This window comes from Rattus norvegicus, chromosome 2 (genome assembly GCF_021556685.1).
Source record: "Rattus norvegicus strain SHRSP/BbbUtx chromosome 2, alternate assembly SHRSP_T2T, whole genome shotgun sequence".
In the NCBI taxonomy this organism is placed as follows: Eukaryota; Metazoa; Chordata; class Mammalia; order Rodentia; family Muridae; genus Rattus; species Rattus norvegicus.
The window spans coordinates 191,437,103-191,455,833 of NC_141535.1; the positions used below are offsets into that span (position 1 = coordinate 191,437,103).

General features: G+C 45.8%; 1 protein-coding gene across 1 annotated transcript in view; it reads right to left on the minus strand.

The window, feature by feature from the left end:
• Slc22a15 (solute carrier family 22, member 15) overlaps window positions 1-17,597 on the minus strand; it is a 59,979-nt gene extending 42,382 nt beyond the window's left edge. The window contains 2 exon segments of the mRNA NM_001107707.2: window positions 6,364-6,576; window positions 17,199-17,597. Of these exon segments, the coding sequence (NP_001101177.1) occupies window positions 6,364-6,576; window positions 17,199-17,285 (300 nt within the window). The 5' untranslated portion in view covers window positions 17,286-17,597.
• Window positions 17,598-18,731: the final 1,134 nt, after the last annotated feature.

Consider the following 18,731-nt stretch of genomic DNA (forward strand, 5'->3'; position numbering starts at 1 on the left):
TATCCAATAAAAATGCAAAAGAGGCCTGTGGTAGATAGCCTGACCCATGATCTCTGAAAGGCAGTCACACTGTCTGCCTCTCCATCTTCTCTTCTACCCATGAAACCTTCGGTAGGTTCATCTTTCCTCCTACGAACCTGGAGCACAGAATGAACAGTCTGTGAATAGCTGAGGGGCCTGGGAGGGTAATGGATTTCAGTCCCAGTAGTAGACAGTGTTGTCACCTGTACTACTTTGTGAACAACGCAGACAGGTCATGGCTATCCTTGCAAAGCATCATGGACCTACTCAGTCTGAGGCAACTGGTTAAGAGTTGAGATGCTCCACAGATAATCATGATTCCAGCCATCCTGGAGAGGGGCTACACATCTACATTTCCCAACAGTGCAGCAGACCAGTCTTCTTTCACCTCAGGTCTAAACACACTAGAGGGATGCTGGAGGGGAGGGCTCACTCTATGCAGGGTAATTTGCTCCCTGTAATGCTCTCTGAGGGTGGAATATTGATGCTCAGGTAGGAAAGGAACATAGCATGTGCCTTTATGACCCAGAGAGAAAGTCATTACAAACCTATAGTCAAGATGAGTAGTAGCCTATAGGCTCAGATGTGGGCATCTAAGTAGTACTAGTGAGAATGAAAGAGAGGTAGACAAGGACGGCAGGAAGAGAGAGACAGGAACAGAGAGGAAGAGAGGATGAGAGACAGAAACAGAGAAGCATATAAAGAGGACAGAAAATTAGGGTCTCAGTATGTAACTCTGGCTGGCCTGGAACTCACTATGTATACCAGGCTTACCTTGAACTCCTAGCCACTATCTACCTGCCTCTGCCTCCTCAATACTGGGACTAAAGGAATGCACCATTCTGCCCGGCAAGTCAGAGAACTTACAACATGAAAGCTTTATGTGGAAGGGAAATAGGGAGTTCAGCTCAGAGAATGCAATGGGGGAGAGCACTGGAGTCAGCATGACAGAGACAGGAGGAGAAGTAGTAAGGGGAGGGGAGGAGGAAGGAGCCAACACAGGCGCAGACTGACAGACAGATGGTGAGAGAGAATGTGACTCACAGATACACTCCAGTGGGACGGATACAGGTAGTGTGAACACAAGGCGTATCTGAGCCCTTGGGTTATGTGCTCCGAGGGATGCTCTGGCTGGAGAAGCCACTTAATTCCATTTCTCCTTCACCAGCCACCTCTGTCTCTGTGGAGGGAGCTCTCTGAGCTCCCACTTGGTAACTCCCACTTCTGTCTATCCTCAGTCAGTCATGAAGCACTGTTTGCTGTGAGCCTCCAGAGTATCAGCACAGGACATGGTGAGACAGATGGCCTAGTCCTGCTGCCCTGAAGTGTAGGGTCTAATAGCTCTCCCTCCTACTGTGGAGGCAATCATGAGGCAAGTAGTAGTCGCTCAATGAACACTGGTTAGTAAAGGTGTTCTTCCAGTCATAGAGTATTAATTTCACTCAGTTCTACCACAATAGGTTGTGTGCCTGCAGTGCTGAAGCACAGTGTTGCTCTATTACCTAAATTAAAAGTATTTAATGGATGCAGTGGGACAGTCTACACAAGTATCATCGAGGCCTAGTTTTCACTGGCCTATAATTCCAACTGATTGGAAGGCTGAAGCAGTAACCAGCCTGGAGTAGACTGAGTTCAAGAATGGGCAGGGAAATCTAGTAAGATCCTGGCTCAAAATAAAAAGTAAAAGGAAAGATATTAGGACAGCTGTGGTACAACACTTGCTTATCATATTCAAGGCCCTAGGTTCAATCCCCAGTACCACAAGAAAATCAAACAAGAAAGGGTTGCTGCTGGTGAACTGAATGGGATTCAGAACACGCAGATTAGCTCAGTGTATTTTGACAGTGATCCCTTTACTTTGTAGGCAGCAGCTTCTGAGATAAGCAGTGTGGTCTGTACTCTTTACCTACTGGGGTGACCCCATTTCAGTCCTGAACTCTCTGAACTCTGGAATCATCTCTTATCTCATGAGTTCAGGGTACCCCTGGGAAAGAGTCAGTACTCAAGCCTGCAAGAAAGTTTACTGAGAGCTTCTCTGCTGGTGATAATTTGGTTGAGAAGTGTTTCCATGTGCAGCAGGCTTTGGCCTAAGACTCACTTGCATTATAGTATAATGGACTTGTTAAAGAATAGATCTATAGCTCTCACCCACCTCATCATCCTGGGGGAGACTAAATGGGACCAGGCTTTCCTCAAAAGACGACCAATACCACAGCTTGGACATGGAGCTGAAAGATAACCTGTGATGTATTAGGCCAAAGACACAGAGAGACAGACAGACAGCCTCTCTCTCTCTCTCTCTCTCTCTCTCTCTCTCTCTCTCTCTCTCTCCTCTTCTTCTTCCTCTCCCCAACTCGTGTGTGTGTGTGTGTGTGTGTGTGTGTGTGTGTGTATGTGTGTCAGGGGCGGAGCGCTTAAACCCAGGCCCTTGTGCATGTTAGCCAAGAGTTCTACTATTGGGCCACATCCCTACCCCTCAACAAAGGTGTCTCAAGTACTTTTAAAAATCAAAATCACCTGGGAGGATGTCTACTTTCTAAGGGCAGAGGCACGAGACAAGGACAAGGTAGACACCGTTTTCCTGCTCTCCCCCAAACGCTGCTGAAAATTACACATGAAGCAAACACAAGGTGACTCTGCAAAGTAGAAAAGAATCCATCTAGGGACCCTAGATTTCAAGAAATGACACAGTGGAGTGCTCACCTGTTTTCTCCAGCTTCATATTCAAGACTAGATGTTGGAGAAACCAGCATGTCAAAAATGAGACAGACAGAAGGACCCAAGCTTCCATAAAGGTACTGGCTGAGTGCTCAGTAAGCAGCACCAAGTACTGTTAAGAGTGTTAGTGTCCCTGTAAGTACCCAGTAGTGCTTCTTTTTCTTCCACATATACTAAGCTGGTTAGGACGATGCTGTCAGAATTTCCCTGGAGCTCCAGACTTCCAGAGAAGCGCTCACTGATGGACACCCAGCCAGACCAGCATCGTGGCAACCCTACTGCTCAGAACATTCCAGGTAGAAAGAACTGCAACCACAATGGATGTAGAAGCTGTGACCCTTCCAGAGGCCTTGTTCAAGTGGTGACCAATCACAATCACAGCTGCTTAGAGAGACTCTGCTTGAGCCACGGCAAGCCTCAGGGAACCCTGCTCGACCTGCAGACGTTCTTACTCAGGCTTGTGATTGGGGAAGCTAGAAACCATCCTGCAACAAAGCTGTGCCTGCAATAGATGCAGTAGACTCATACACAGGCTCCAGGCAACTCCTAATAAGAAAAGGTGCCCCAAATATTTATACAGACAAAATTATTATGTGCAGCCTTAGTATGTGCAAGTGGAAAAGAAACAAAGTAATATGATAATTTGGAAAACAGTCAAGCAAGAAGAATTAACCCAGTCCATCCCAAGCTTATTAGCAGCTAAAATAATACAATGATACGATCCTAGTCTAGTCAGTCAGCAGATTATGCTGAGCAAGGAGGTGGGGGGGGGGGTGCAAACCACGAAAGTCTCCAGCACTAAGACCTTTATACAATTCTTCAAAATGGCATCCCCTAAACATGGAAGTTTAGGAGAAAGTATCTGTGCTTAGGAGGAACTATGAAAGGGTGAGCCATGGAGAGAAGCAGGACTGCTCTAAAGGCAGCAAGAGACGTCACAGCAATGTCAGCATTTAGCTGCCATCAGCGGAGATGTCATAGAATGGTTCGGGGAGATGTTATTGATGGGGAGACAGGGCAAAGGGTAATATGAAATTTTTCTGTATTATTTCTTGTGACTGCATGTAAATTCACAGTTATTTTCAATTAAATTTCAAATTAAAAATAAAAGGGCACTGCATTGGTAAACTGGGGGATAATTTAGGTAGTAACATAATTAAGGGCTGTAATAATCTATAAATCACTAGAGAGAGATCTACACAGACATACTTTTGATAGATATATAGATCAAATATACAGACACATGGGGAAAAGAAAAGGATGCCAGCTTACAGAAGGAAGCAGGCTCCAGGCCTGTCGTGTGGAGGTGTGCTGAATTCAGAAATAACTGTTTGGCCACTATGAACATCCTCTATATGGGATCACACAAGAATCATGCCTGGCCACTGAGCTGTGCATGGAGCTCTGATAACCAACAGTGATTATAATCTGAAAGTCAGTCCCCATAGACTTCGTATTTCTAAAAAATGAAACAGAAACTGTACAAGGAGTGGGGGAACTCAGATGATTCCTGTAAGACATGATGTCAATGTCATTAAAGCAGAGATAAGTGGCCTGAGACAGGATACATCGAGCTAACCCAACATAAGCAACATTTCCGTTTTTAAAAGGGAGGTGAAGTGGGAATTTCTGGTTTTATTAGAGATTCGGTTGTGTCGTGTGATGTTTTCTGGAAACTGTCTTATGGGAGGATGTTTTGCTGAGGTAGACATGAGAAAGGATGCTTTGCGAGAACAGACAGGAGGTGTTTTTCTGGAAGCTGTCTGGTGAAAGGGCTTGTGATGTTTTGCTGAAGTGGACAGCTGAGAGAGCACGTGATGTTTGGGAAGAGAATAAGTATAACCCAACAGACGGTGGACGGTACTCTGGCATTGGTTGCCTTTGCTGGTCTTCGTTAGGCTTTCCTTGTTGATCTTCACTTGTTGCGACTTCCTAAAGGGAAATGCACCAAACAGCTTCTGGTGATATTCCGGCAGCTTCTCGTGGCTTCTGCGGACTCATGGCAATCAGCAGAGCTCTGAGGTTTCTCCCGGATCAAGCCGCTGCTACTGATTCATGGACTGGACTGTCACTGCAGATCTGTGCTAGTGGGCTGGACTGCTCACAATGAAGATTGGAATCGCCCCAAAGAACTATTTCTAAGCAGTCCACTTCTCTCTTGATCTGTTAGCCATCTTCCTCCCATAACTTTGTCTGGTGGGCTATAAGGGAGGTTGAAGCATTTAAGATCCCTCACTAAAGTAGGTTTTGAAAAATCTAAGCCTACAGGGAAGAATGGATTGTTGAAAAACAGACTCACAAAAGCAAGGAAGGTGAAAGGTCACAAGACCCTGAGCAGCTCTGGACAACTAATCGTCATAGAGCATCCTGGATTAGATTTGACATACTTTGAAGAGAAAACAATCCTGTTGTGGGAGGTACTAACCACGTGACACAACCGGATGAGGCTGGAACACTAATTCTAGCGAGGTGTCTATCTGTTAAGTTGGTAACTGAGGTATAGTTGATAATCCTCTCTCTTAAACTGATGGTCATAATTCTCTTTGTGAGAGAATGTTACTGTTCTCAGGAAACCCTGTAATACTTAGTCTGAAAACACTGGTGTGTACAACTTTAAAATGGCTGAAAGCCACAGACAGCAACAGTGTTGCAGAAGCAACAGATGAAACCACAGGATTGAAGGGCTGGCCTTTTTCCATCCCCATTGTTTAAATCAGTTAGTTTCCATCACTCCTCCCCTCCCTCAGTGAAGACAGAACGTAGGGCCTCTTATGTGATAGGCAAGTATAGTACCTCTGAGCTCTAGTTTCAGCTCTGCCAGTTTAAAATTATTCATAAAGAAGGACAAAAATATTAGGCTACTGCTGCCAGTCAAAAGAACTTTAGAGATGTGCACCCCAGTCTGGATGCAGACAGGGTGTTCTTTCTTGGAATGAGAATAAAGAGCACAGGGTTCCAAGTTAAGACAAATCTAGGTTCAAATACCAACACTGTCATTATGAGTTAGGCTTGACCTCGGAATCTCAGTTTCTCCATCAGTCAAATGAAGAAAACAGCCAACCTCCACTCCAGAAAACAGCCTATCCCCACTCCAGAAAACAGTCTGTCCCCAGCCTAGAAAATTACTCTGAATGAATAAAACAAACCTATAAAGTACCACAATGTCTGGTCTGGAGCTAACAATCAGTGATGCTACTTGTCTCATTAACAGGCTAGCGGTGGGCGGTTGGTTACCGCTGTTGCTGCTGGACCAGAGACATACAAAGACAATCAAAGCCTGCTTTCTTAATGCTGCCCTCAGTAGATGGTTCTCAGCTGCTTCGTCTCTGGTTGGCTCTGCGGCATCAGAGTCTCTTGGTCAGCAGTGGCCCCACAGAGCAGGATTTCCTGCTTACACTGGGGAAAGGATCTGTACTTTATCCTGTGCAGCCAAGGAGTCCTGCATCTCCATATAGCACGGGGCTGAGACATAAACTCTGGGGGTTTCAGATAGGCCACTTGCACGCTTTTGCTTTAGTCAGCTAACGTGGCTTTTAGTTCACTTTGTAAAGGGCTCTCCGGACAACATAGGCTCTTTCAGAGTTGATGCCTTTTGTCACCTGGCTGGTTTGGTGGCCTGCTTACCTCAGAGGCGATAGAGGTGAAGCTGTTGCTGAAATGCACGTGCTTGTGGATCTCACTGCCATTGGCGGTCAGAAGCCAGTCCCCAAAGGCCTGGCCTTTGCCCGAAGACTGGTTGCTGTGGCTCTGGTTGGGCAGGAGCTCCGCCATGTCCCAGTGGTATGCTGGTGTAGCTCCAATTAGTGCAATGAGGATGGCTTCCGTGGCCACATAAAGCTGGAAGTAAATACACAGAATCAAAGGCTGCAAACGGGCATGAACCTACAACACTGGGGAAGCCTGCACATCTTGAAAGACACAGGGATTGGGCCAGGGGCGAAGCTCAGCTGGTTGGGTGCTGGCCTAGCATTGCACAAACCATGCACATTGCCTCACTTCCACCTTCCCAGCACTTAGGAAGTGGAGGCAGAAGGAGCTGTAGTCCAAGGTCATCCTCAGTTACACAGCGGGTTCAAGAAAGCTTGAAATACCGGCTAGACTTACTCAAGAAGACGAAGAAGAGACAGCAAAGAAGAGAGAAGCGGGGAAAGGGCTGGAGAGATGGCTCAGCAGTCAGGAGCCCTGGCTCTTCTTCCAGGGGGCCCACATGGCAGCTCACATCCATCCATAACTCTAGTTCCAGGGGAGCCAATACTCATGGGCACCAGGCATGCGGGTAGTACACATAAGTTCATGCAGTCAAAAACACGAACACACGTCAAGTAAAAATAAAGAATCAAAGAAGAAGCAGAAGAGAAAGAAGAGAAGAGGAGGGAGAGGAAGAGGGAGAAGAGAAGGAGGTTGTCTGTAGGTGGTGGTTCTTCCTTCTGTGCTGTGTTTTGTTTTGTTTGGGCTACAGAAATAGACCCCATCAGAAGCCACGAAGAAAGAAAAATGAAAAAGCATCCCATGTTATGAGAGGGCCATCATCAGGGCACTCACAGAGCACTCTGAGCTTCCTTAGACAGTTTTCCTTCCGTATCTGCAGTGTGTCTGATGCTGTGGGCTTTGTGTGATATTGTCCAACACTGGCGTAAGGCCCGCGTCGCTGGCTCTGGTTGGAACGATTGATGTCCCAGTTATTTCCTTCTCAGCACAGGGTTTTCAGCTCAAACAATCTGTTACCGGGAGCCTGGAGGCTCTTAGCTTAGGATTCATGATCTAAAGGCATTGTTTTAAAATGTGGCATGCAATTCCTAAGACTTAAAAGGGTTCAAAATCTCAGGCATATTCAGATTGCAACTTGTCGCTGTGTTTAATCTTTGTTTACTCTAACCATAACTGTCCACTAACAAAGAAAAATCGCAGCACCGATTCATATGCCATCTGCTGATCGCTCTAGATCTCGCGGCTTTCGTGGTTGGGTTTATGGGGTGCTGAGCCCTATCAGACTTTACTGATATGGACATCTGTTTGTGTTAGCTCTTGCTGTTGGATGATTATTTGAGATTTCAAATTCACTAAGAAAATATGTAATTAGCCTGCAGGTTAAGAAGGTCTTATTTCAAGGAAATAAGATCCCTGTTGACTTTGAACTTGGTCTTAAAAATAAACTAAGTGTCTAAAAGCTATAAAGCATGTGATTTCTGTCATTGTGTGGCCATGAGTCCCCTTGCCATAACGGCTGACGAGGCACAAGAAGACAGGGAGTTTGTCAGAAGATTTCTCTTCTGACCACCGAGAACTCTAGCTGAGGGCACCTTCCACACCATTCTGTGGCGCATTTTCAGCTAATCGGATAAATAGAAGGGCCAACAGCACGGTCATCTACACAGCAGTGGTACATGATAGAATTAGTTATGGAAGAGAAAAAAGTCATGACATTTTGTGCATTTTCTCAGGAGCTAATGCAGAACTTGGGTTGTGATTTCTTCCCTCTTGGTAAGGCTGAGGGGCACAAGACAGTACCAATCTATTCTGAGTCTACATACTGTGGACCTTCTGGACAAAGGTACCATGGGTCCATATGCTGCAAGATTTCCTGTGAGGTGCAAAGGAAAATCTGTTCCTAGGCTTGCGTACTTCCTGGACCTTATTTGCATGCTATTAAGGACATTTTAGAAGAGGAGGCAATTCAGCTTATAAAAATAAAAACCTTAATAATCACAAGAACAAATAGATTACACATCTAGCAGTAGCTATAATTACGAAACCACTTTCATCCACTTAGTAACTGCCCCTCTGATTACAATCTGCTGAAATTTAATTGATGGGTATAAAGAAATGAAAATCATGGGCCCAGGGAATGCAGGAGATGACTCAAAGCACAGCCTTTCATCAGGCAAAACAAACCAGCCACGTTCCCTCTCTAACTGTGCCCCTTTCTACTTCTGTGCATTCTGCTCCTTTCCCTGGAGGCCCCATCTCCTGTCAGCCACGTTAGAATGCTCTCATTCTCTGACAGTCCGCTTCATTTACCTGCTTCCTTACCAACTCAGCTTCCTCTCCAATGGCCCAGAAGTTTTGCTCATGCATATTTGTTATGTCTGATTCATCTTTAGGCTTCCAAAGTAGATAACCACACTCAACAAGGGGATGAGCAAATGACAGAGAAGGACAGTAACAACGGCACATGTTTCTATGATGTTAGTTATGTGCCTTCCCTAGTCCAGGTTCTGTGAATATATGTTAGCACATAATGGTTTTATCTGGATTGTTCTGGGACAAGCAATATTCCAGATAAAAGAGGAGATGCTCTGAAAGGTCCTCTCATTTGAGTTGTGCCTCGTTATGACGGTCACACTGTTCTTGGTATATACTACAATTTGGGGAGGACAGATCAAGATGAATGGGTGCTATTGCAGCACTTTCTTCATAGAGATCGATGGAATCTAGGTAATCAGCATTGAGAAACCGTGCGAGCTCCCTGCATCCCTAATAGCACTCGCTCTTCATCCTCTCTGCCCTCCTCCCACCTCACACAATGTCCTCTTGGCCCCTCTATGAACAAGCATGAGTGTGCATGATGTGATATACACACACATTCAAGGCCCTTAATGTATGTGTTCATCATTTTATGTGAACAGAGATACTAACGGATGGAGCTCTTCTATGCAGTGCCAGCCCAGGTCATCCTTGGTTTTGTTACTCGTCAGGGACACACAGTAGCAGATAGGAGCCATGCTGCGTAATAAACATTACACGGGGCACCATGAGATTAGGCCAGGGGTGAGGTTCAAAGCCCACGAAAGGCTGGTCTTCCATCCCAGAGACACACCCGGCAGTTACAGGTCATACGAAGTCAGAGGTGACACAACCAACCGTGGGGTGTACCACCCACACAGAACACGGAGGTGCTTACCCTTGGTTTGCCATTTTTGACTGTGACACAGTTCACATCCTCCTCTATCCCCCAAAGCGCCAAAGTGGCCTCTCATTCTTTACCACCACTCTGCCATTACCATGTAGGCACTCGCTCACCCACATTTTTGCCTAATGAAATCACACCTATCAGCAGATGGGCTTCAAAGCCACAATGAGAAACCACCATCTACGCTCTTTCTGTGCGGGACTAACGACATTGTAGATAAATCATAATCTCCTCTGGCTCTAGCTCCGGGGAAGAACAAGTACCCCAGATGGCTGCATTCCCCTCCCCCACCCCATCCCCACCCGCCCCCCAGTGTAATTAAAATTACAAAAATGACTCAAGGGTATTGAAAATTTGTTTCCAAAAGTGGAGGTTTCTAAAGTAATTTTATAGACACACCATTATGGGCTTTCATGATGTGTCTGGGGAAACCATCACAACCCTGCACTGTGAAGTCATGGGTGTATGCCTGATGTTTACTTTGTGAGTTGGAACAAGATACAGAGCAATTAAAAATCATTCCAGGTTTCCTGTAACAGCAAAACCAAGATGAGAGTGGGGCCACCTAATTCTATGGACAGATCGTTTTCAGGGGAACATAAAGAACAAAAGTCAAAGTTGATTTCATTGCTGCCATTGCTATTAGTCCTTTATGCGTTTAGGACTCAGTTGTTTAACTGGTCAACAAGAAACACTGTGTGGGTAAGACCTTAGTCATGGAAGCAAGACCACATGTCCAGTGTCTGGAGCATAGAACACTCTTAGTTATTGAGTGAGTGTCTTGCTGATAAGGATGTCTTTGAGGGGTTTTAAATGTGGACCTCACACATTCTAAATGACTGGCACCTCTCTTCTCCGCTCTAATCCATCTATGCTGTATCACCAGCTCAGTTTCCTGAAACTCCTCTACAAACTCTTCTGGTCAAAACATACCAATGGGTGCAGGATTCTCACTAGTCTGCACTCAAGCTTTCTGCATTGGCTTATGCACCATGACTTCCCACGCTCGGCTACTCTAAACCTACTAACTTCTTGCAGTACAGCTGGGTGTTAATGTACACCTCTGTCTAGTGCACTCCCAACTAACTAGCCTCTCCAGAGGGTCCAGTGGAAAAATGCTTTACTGAACAGCAAGTCTGTACAGTACTATGGGAATGGTATGCACCAGGGCTTCCCAAACTTTCATAGGCAGATCCTGGATAAGGGGTGCAGACTGGGACTGCTTCTCACCAGCTCCAAAATAGATTCTGGGCTATGTGTTCACTCATTTGTTTGAATGTAGTGTATGTGTGTATGTGTCTTGGTGAATGTATGCCACATGGTGTGTGTGTGTGCCTAGGTGTCAGTGGAGACCAGAAAATGGTGTGGGATCCTCTGGAGCTGGCTATGGGTGTTTGTAATCTCCCTGATAGGGTCCTGGGAACCAAACTCAGGTCAGCACCTTTAGAGACATCACACTATGGAGTGTGGAAGAAACTGAGTTAGCTCTATTCTATTTTCATAGAACACTAAGAAGTGTGCTCTCTGCCCTCCCTCCTTTGACTGGGCTATTGCTTTTGTTAAGAATTCCTCTCCCGAGCTTTACCACACCCACCTCTCTGCACTTATTCCAGTATGACATATACAACATTTCCCTGGAAGATCAGCAAGGACTCAACTCTTGAGCCATCTCTCCAGCCCCAGCCAACGCACAGGGAAGCAGAGATACGAGGTATTCTCCGCTTCTGTGATGGCGTTTGTCCATCTAAAGTTACCTTCATGTCTCTCTCTAAACCTAAGCTTCCAGTTCAGCTGCTCATCCTTCTGAAGGCTTCAGCAAACCCCGACCTCCTTCCTTCCTTTCCAAGGCATTGGTTGGGTGCATTTTTCACTGGGGGAAATGGTACTTGGCATAACCACATGCATTGAGTTAAACTCTAACTTTCCAAAGAGCTGTGAAGGAAGACACATTCATGTGTCATCTAAGCCCTCTTTGTACCACTATGATGATAGCACATCCTATATATGTTTAAACTGATTCCTTCCACAATGGTATGGCAGAAAAATAACCCAACCCAACAATTTTGGGCCAGGCATGGTGGTGCATGCCTTTAATCACAACACTTAGGGAGCAGAGGCAGAAGGATCTCTGAGTTTGAGACCAGTCAAGGCTACACAGTGAGACCTTCTCTTAAAAATAAGCACACAAACAAATAGACTCAAACAAATGAGACAATGATTCTGGTGTCTCATTTTTTAGTCCCACTACTTATTAAGATTCTGGAGAATTCTTTTATCAGTACCTATATTTCTCCTTCAAGTCAAATGAAGTTTACAAGCACACAGAGAGGCTGTTCAGGAAAAAGTATATGTCCTACCGTGTAAGTGCAGAGAGGCTGCTGAGGTGTGAGTTGAAGTTTAAGGGATGGAATTCTTAACAAAAGCAATAACCAGTCAGAGGAGGTCAAGCAGAAAGTACACTTCTTAGGGTTCTATGAAAATACCCTAGAGCTAACTCAGTTTCTTCCAAACTCTGCCATGCGATGTCCCTAGAAGTGCTTTATTTTCTATATGCTTTTATTCACTAGTTTCTTCTAGACCAATTCAATTTCTAAAATTTTGTCATATTTGTATCTATTGCTTGGGGTAGGGTATGGACATCAGAGGATAAGTTGTGGGACAATCTGGTTCTCTCTTACCATGTGGGTCCAAGGAATTGAACTCAGGTCTTCAGGCTTGGCACCAGACACCGTACTTGGCTGAGCTAGCTCACCAGCCCTCAATTCAGTTCTTTTGTGCATAAGTCAACATAAAAGTACAATCTGTTATCAATACAGCTATCCTTTGGCAGGTGGAAGTAACAAAGAGACACACAACATTACAAACTCACGTGTTGCCTGGGATATTCTTGTCTAAGATGACCTCCAAAACATATTCTAGGCAAGATCTGCTTTTGGTTTTGTGCTCAAAAGGTTGGGGTAGGTGCTTTTGTGCTCCACACTCCCTGTCAGTACTGGCTAGCTCAGGCGAAGCGATACAGCTGCTGGGCCTGCAACTGCTCCTTCGTCTGGGACTGCCTTCACATGCTCTGACTTCTTGCACCTTTAAGTCTATGCTCAGAGGCATCATTTTCACTGAGGATGCAGGCAGTGAGAATGACACAGATTCCGGTCAGTTTTGATACGCCTCCAACCATATCGTCCCTTCCCAACAGCCTGCCCCGCCAAGTCTGAGCCCCAATATCACACAGCAGCTCCTATATCAATGTGTGTTCAGATCTTAAAAGCACAATGTTCATTAGTTACAGACATCTATCTCACATCCTAGGTGCTATCTGCCCTGCCTTACAAGCTAAACTATAACACAGTCTTAAGCAAATATGGAAAAAATATTAGTAGCATTCAACCTGAATGTAAGTACATGTGTGTTTGTGAATTATTCTTTACATTGCTTGAAGTGATTTAAAATTATAAACAAATTTTAAAAGAAAATTAATAAAAAATTACAGTGAAATAAAGCAGCGTCATAAGGTCATGTTTTCTCTCTGTGCTTCAGAAGGGGAGTGTCAATCAACAGGCAAGAGATGGGGTCCAGAAAAAGAAGAGCCCAGCATCACAGCGTGTGGGTTCTGAACTGAAAACAGGAAACTGATAAGCAACCTAAGGTATAGTTACACATCAAAGATTATACGTGGCAGCTGTTGAAATTAAAATAGGAGTTGTTGATCTGTGACTCTTGTAACAGGCCCCCAACCTTAGCACAACTGACACCATATTGAAAGTACCATTCTGACCTTAGAACCCAGGATGTAGGCACTTACACCTGCCAAGACCTAATCCATCAAAGACCTAGCTCATAGTTCCAGGATCCAGGAACATCCCTAAATGCACTAACCTTGCCTTTTGGCTTCTGTAGTTTGGCTTCTTGCTAACCAAAGTGTATCTATTAGGATGTGGTATTTGGGCATTATAGAGAAAGGACAGCAAGGCTTGGGACTGCATGATTTGGGCAAGATCTCTGTGCAGCTGTTGGCTGGCAATACAGATTTTCTAATGGGCTTTGAGAGTGTTTGTGTGTGTTCTCTGGTGGAGTTACTTCTCAGTACCAGCAAGGCATCTAAACATCGCCAAGAGACAAAACCAAGCAAGAATATGTGTTTCTGCAAAAGAGCTATGTGTGCATTTAATAAAATATTGGAAGGCTACACACCAAAATGTGACCCTAGTATACACTCTAAAGAACTTTTTTATTTTCTTTCCTTTTTTCACAATGTCTCTTTCTTTCCCTACAATCACCAAATATAATCTGTGGCATGCCTACAGTTCTCGAGAATGCAGACCTTGGTTTGCTTGAGCTTTAGTCAAGGAACCAGAGGAAAATTACCAACCTGTGTGCCTTTTGGTTTGATTACCTCTTGGTCATAAAACACCTTCAAACTGTGGTGAGAAACAGTCCAATGTTCTAAAAACCTCAAGGTCTATGAATTACGCCAACTATTACTACTAAGTTGGTTGGCAACTTTAGGAAAACTTTTCAGCTGGAATCCAAAGGAATAACTATAAATGCTTCCTTAACAAATGCATTCAGTCTATGCTGGACTCATATTCATGTTGATCAGATAAAGTATAAATGTTAAAGACTAAAAGTGCTATCTACATTTGCAAAACAAATTTTCACCACAAGCCATCTCCAATGGTCTTTTGCATAAACTCAGCAGTGATAGGGTGGCAGGACCCTGTACTTTCCACTAGGTTCACTTTATCTGCCTCCCTTTGTAATGGCTTCTTTTGTGCTCCTTGAAAGGTGACACCTGCTCTGTCAGAGCACTGTCAAAGAGAGAGCTGGGGGTGGCCTTTCCTTGGGATCTAAATGCTGAGGTCACAGCAAACTAGATGCTTTCCGACCCACACTACACTTCTCGAGATAGTCTGAACCCAAAGGGAGTCCTCTATATTTCCCCTTGTACCTTGACGGCCTCCTCAAGAGGAACTATCTAGAAGACTCACAACTTTATCTGTGTTACATGAATCCACAGTCCAAGGCAACCATTGTTCCTGAGAGCATACTGGGGGAAGTGTGGCCCACGGTCCCACCCACTTAAACTGGTGCAGGGATAGGTAAAAAGTTGATTATAACCCTCAGGGGGCCTGTGACAGCTATCCTTAGGTGTCAACTTGACTACATCTGGGCTGGGACTAACACACATGTGGCTGAGTACATCAGTGAGGATGGCTTGCTTGTTTTATAAAATTGAATTAAATTAAATTAAACAGGAAGAGCCTCTTTAAATCTGTATCTTTTGAAGTGAGAAGATACATCTTTAATCTGAGCCACATGAGCTAAAGGACATGAAAGAAGGGAAGCTTTAGATTTTTGCCTGCTTGTTCTTGCTGGCAAGTTCATTTCTTCACTAGCATAAGAGCCCGTTTCTTTGAGATTCTCCTAACCAGCTGAGACATCCAGCCTCGTGAACTAAGTAACTATAGGATTCTTGGACCTTCTGTTGGTATAGAGCCATTGTTGGACTAGCTGAGCCACAGTCTTTAAGCCATTATAATAATAATGATGATGGTGGTGGTGATGATGATGATAGTGATGATGATGATAGTGATGATGATGTATAATGAAATATATATATTTCATTCTATAAGTTCTGTTCCTCTAGAGAACCCTGACTAATACAAGTCTCAACCAAGCTCTAAGCCCAGGAGCAGCATAAAACTTATTCCAACTTGTAGAGCACTCTGGCGACTAGTCATTATGTTTTGGAGTGACCGTTAGAAAGCTCTTACTAGATAAAAAACCAAGTCCTCTTTTTGGCTGAACTCCCTAGACAAGAACAGTTCTCTTCATGGCTGAACCCTTCTGTGGAATGGGCTGGACTTAGACTACGATACAGTAAGGTCTTTGATAATGCTTATGATGTGACCCTCATCCCTTGTCTACAGCAAGCCCCTCAGAAGAGCCAGCTATCCTTTCAGTCACATCACATCATAAAGTAGTCTTCCTGTGGATCTCAGGTGGAGGAAGGGACAGGTATGGCCCACACCTACAAGATAAACATTCATCCACTTGAAAACCTGGCAAATAGTGACCATAAATCAACCAATGGTTGCTGAGCAAAAAGAGCTTGGAATTCTTCCTAAACAATGAACTAGGTCGGCCATTAATATAAGCAGGGGAGGAGTGGGAATGAGGTGTAGGTCAGCAGTAAAGCTCTCCTATAAAAACCACAAGGCCCTGGATCTCCTGCTGGCAGTGGGAGAAGAAAAGCCCAGGAAAATTAACAGGTCCTGACCCAGAATACTCATCTTTTCAGTGCCACCATCAAAAACATTTTATTCTAAGTTGGCAGCCACCTGGCTAAGCAAGTAAAAAGGTGCTAACATAGGAAGTGGAGAGTGGAGTGGTGGCCAGAAGGGATTGCCAAGAAAGGGAATATATACTTGGGAGTCCTGGTTAGGCAGAATATTGTCAAAGAAACCAATATACGCGAAGACCAGACATTGCAGTTACATTTTTATTTCTCTATACTAATTCTTATTCTGCTAAGAGAAGGGTTTCCAAGTATCACCACTTGAACCACTCTTCTGCCTGGTGCTGAAGTCAATTGAACTTTTGAAGATTTTGATGGGGATAGAGAATCAGTAGATCAAGTTGTACCTTACTGACTCTCTTGCTGTTGCAGCATCACCCCGATGTTGAAGCACCTTCTGGGCTCTGGTTATAACCATGTCCAGCCAGTACTTCCCTTGGAATAAGACCTGAACTACTTAGCTTAGCTGTCAGCTTGCCTCATCACAAACCACTTCATCCCAAGAATGCAAGCATCCTGAGCAGGGAGCGAGCTTCATTTTCTGGCCCAGGTAGGGATCAAACCTAGAGCCTAGCACATTCTTTACCACTGATTTACTTCCCAGGGACTTTCTGAGCCGCTCAGGCTGACTTTGAATTTGCCTGGAAGAAGAACCATCCTTTTCCTGCCTCAGCTTCCATTGTGCTATGATTACAAGAGTGAATCTCTTGAAGAGCCCAAGGCCCCCTAGAATCAAGAGTTTCAGGTTGAGGTGTGCAAAAAGGTTCTGAGAATTCTATACAATGAACCACATTATGTGAATGGTATCATTTCCCTAGACCAATGCTGGCCTCAGAGCTTTATAACCCAGTAGAACTTTAACCAGAGGGAAATAAATTCCGGTGTATGTGAAAGCCCCCTTAATAGGAAGTCCTCTCAATCTCAGAGAGGGCTGAAGGAGGCCGTCCTAGACTGGATCTTTTGTGGGCAGGTTGTCCATGTTGTCTCTGTCTTAGACTGTAAGGTGTTAGAGCCAACGGGTTAGGGTGCCGACTCCTTTTGATTTTTGCAGCGATCCCAGGTAATGGTTTTCATCTCTCAACTAGCCCTGGCGGTGAAGTGTCAGTGCCAGGCTCCGGGTGACAGCCTGGGAGAGCTCAGTGGCTGGCCCGCCACCGCGCGGCGCCCAACCCCTCCCGCCCTGCGCTCTCGCGCCACACCTGGGGCCAGGCTGAGCTGAGAGCGCCCGGGGGCCGCGGGGAGCCGGGGACTCACCTGCAGCAGCACGGCCAGCAGGAAGCACAAGTACATCTGATAGAGGCCCATCTCGCCCACCGCCTGGAACGCCTCCTCCACCTCCATGGCGGGCTCGCGCCTGAAGACCCGGCCGCCACCGCGACGGAGGACCTGGCTGCGCGGTGGCTGAAGATCGAGCAACAGAGAGACAGAGGACTGGGCCGGGAGAGGACGGAGGGCCGAGCGGCGGGGACGGGAAGGGAGGACCAGGCGGACCGCGGCCGAGGCGAGGACAGAGGACTGGGCCCAGCCGGGGGTGGAGGACCGGGCGGGGCTGCGGCCCAGGAGCAGACCTGGTCCCGGGGCGCGGCGGAGATGCGCGACTGGTCGCCCCAGCGCGGCCTCCCCGCTTCCTGTCAGAAGTGACAGGAATTTTTGGCGAGCGGTTGGCTGGCGCGCGGAAGGGAAAGAGGAAGTGGGTGCGGCGCGGGCGGCCACGGCGACTCACGGGAGGGGCGGGCAGCTCCACGCCGCGTCCCGCGGGGTTCGCCCCTTCGCACAAAGCGGTGGAATGCTGGGGCGCTGAGAGCTCTAGAGCCTTCGGAGGAGAGGGCCAGAAGCATCAGTCCCCTTCCTCCTTTGTCCTGCTTTAGATACAGGGTCAGATGTATGCTCCGCGCCTCGAGACACCCAGTTAGAGAAGTGCCCGCAAGGCCCACGGACAAGGAACAAAGGCAGGGGGTCATGGTGGCCAAGGTCTGCCAATGGAGTTTGGCAAAGGGCTGGAGAGTTGTGGAGACAGATTACTAGTGTTAGTCCTCTCATGACCCCGCTCTTAATCCTGTTTTGTTTTTAAACTATTCCAAGTATCTAAACCAGTGGGTGAGGACCAAAGACCCTTTCACAAGGGTCCTATATCAGATATCTTGCGCATCAGATATTTACAATACGATTCATAACAGTAGCAAAATTACAGTTATGAAGTAGCAAAAATAATTTCATGGTTAAGGGGGTCACCACAACATGAGGAACTGTGTTAAAGGGTCACAGCATTAGGAAGGTTGAGAACCATTGATCTAAACTATCGCTCAGCTTACCTTTTTTTCCTCTTGGTATGAGAATAGCATGACAAAAGAAACTTAGGGGAGAAGGAATTTATTTGGCTCACAATTCCTCTTAGAGCCCATCATTGCTGGTAAGTCGAGACACCAGAAACATAAGCAGCTAGTAACATGACATCCACAGCGAAGAGCAGCGGGCAGTGAACGGATGGATATGCACACCAGCGATCAGCTAGTTCCCTCCCTCATTCATTCAGCCTAGGCTCCAATCCATGAAATGGCCTCGCCCATGTTCAGGGTGGGCCTTCCTAACTCAACCCAGTTTTGAAAAACAAAACAAAACAAAACAAAAACAAAACAAAACAAAACAAAACAAAAAAACAAGAACAAAAACAAAACCCTCAGAAGCATGTCCAGGGCCAACTTAATCTATACTGTTCCTCACTGAACTGAATGAGTAGGAACTACCTTCCCAGAGGAGGCTGGTCCCCCCCCCCCCCCACTTCCCGGA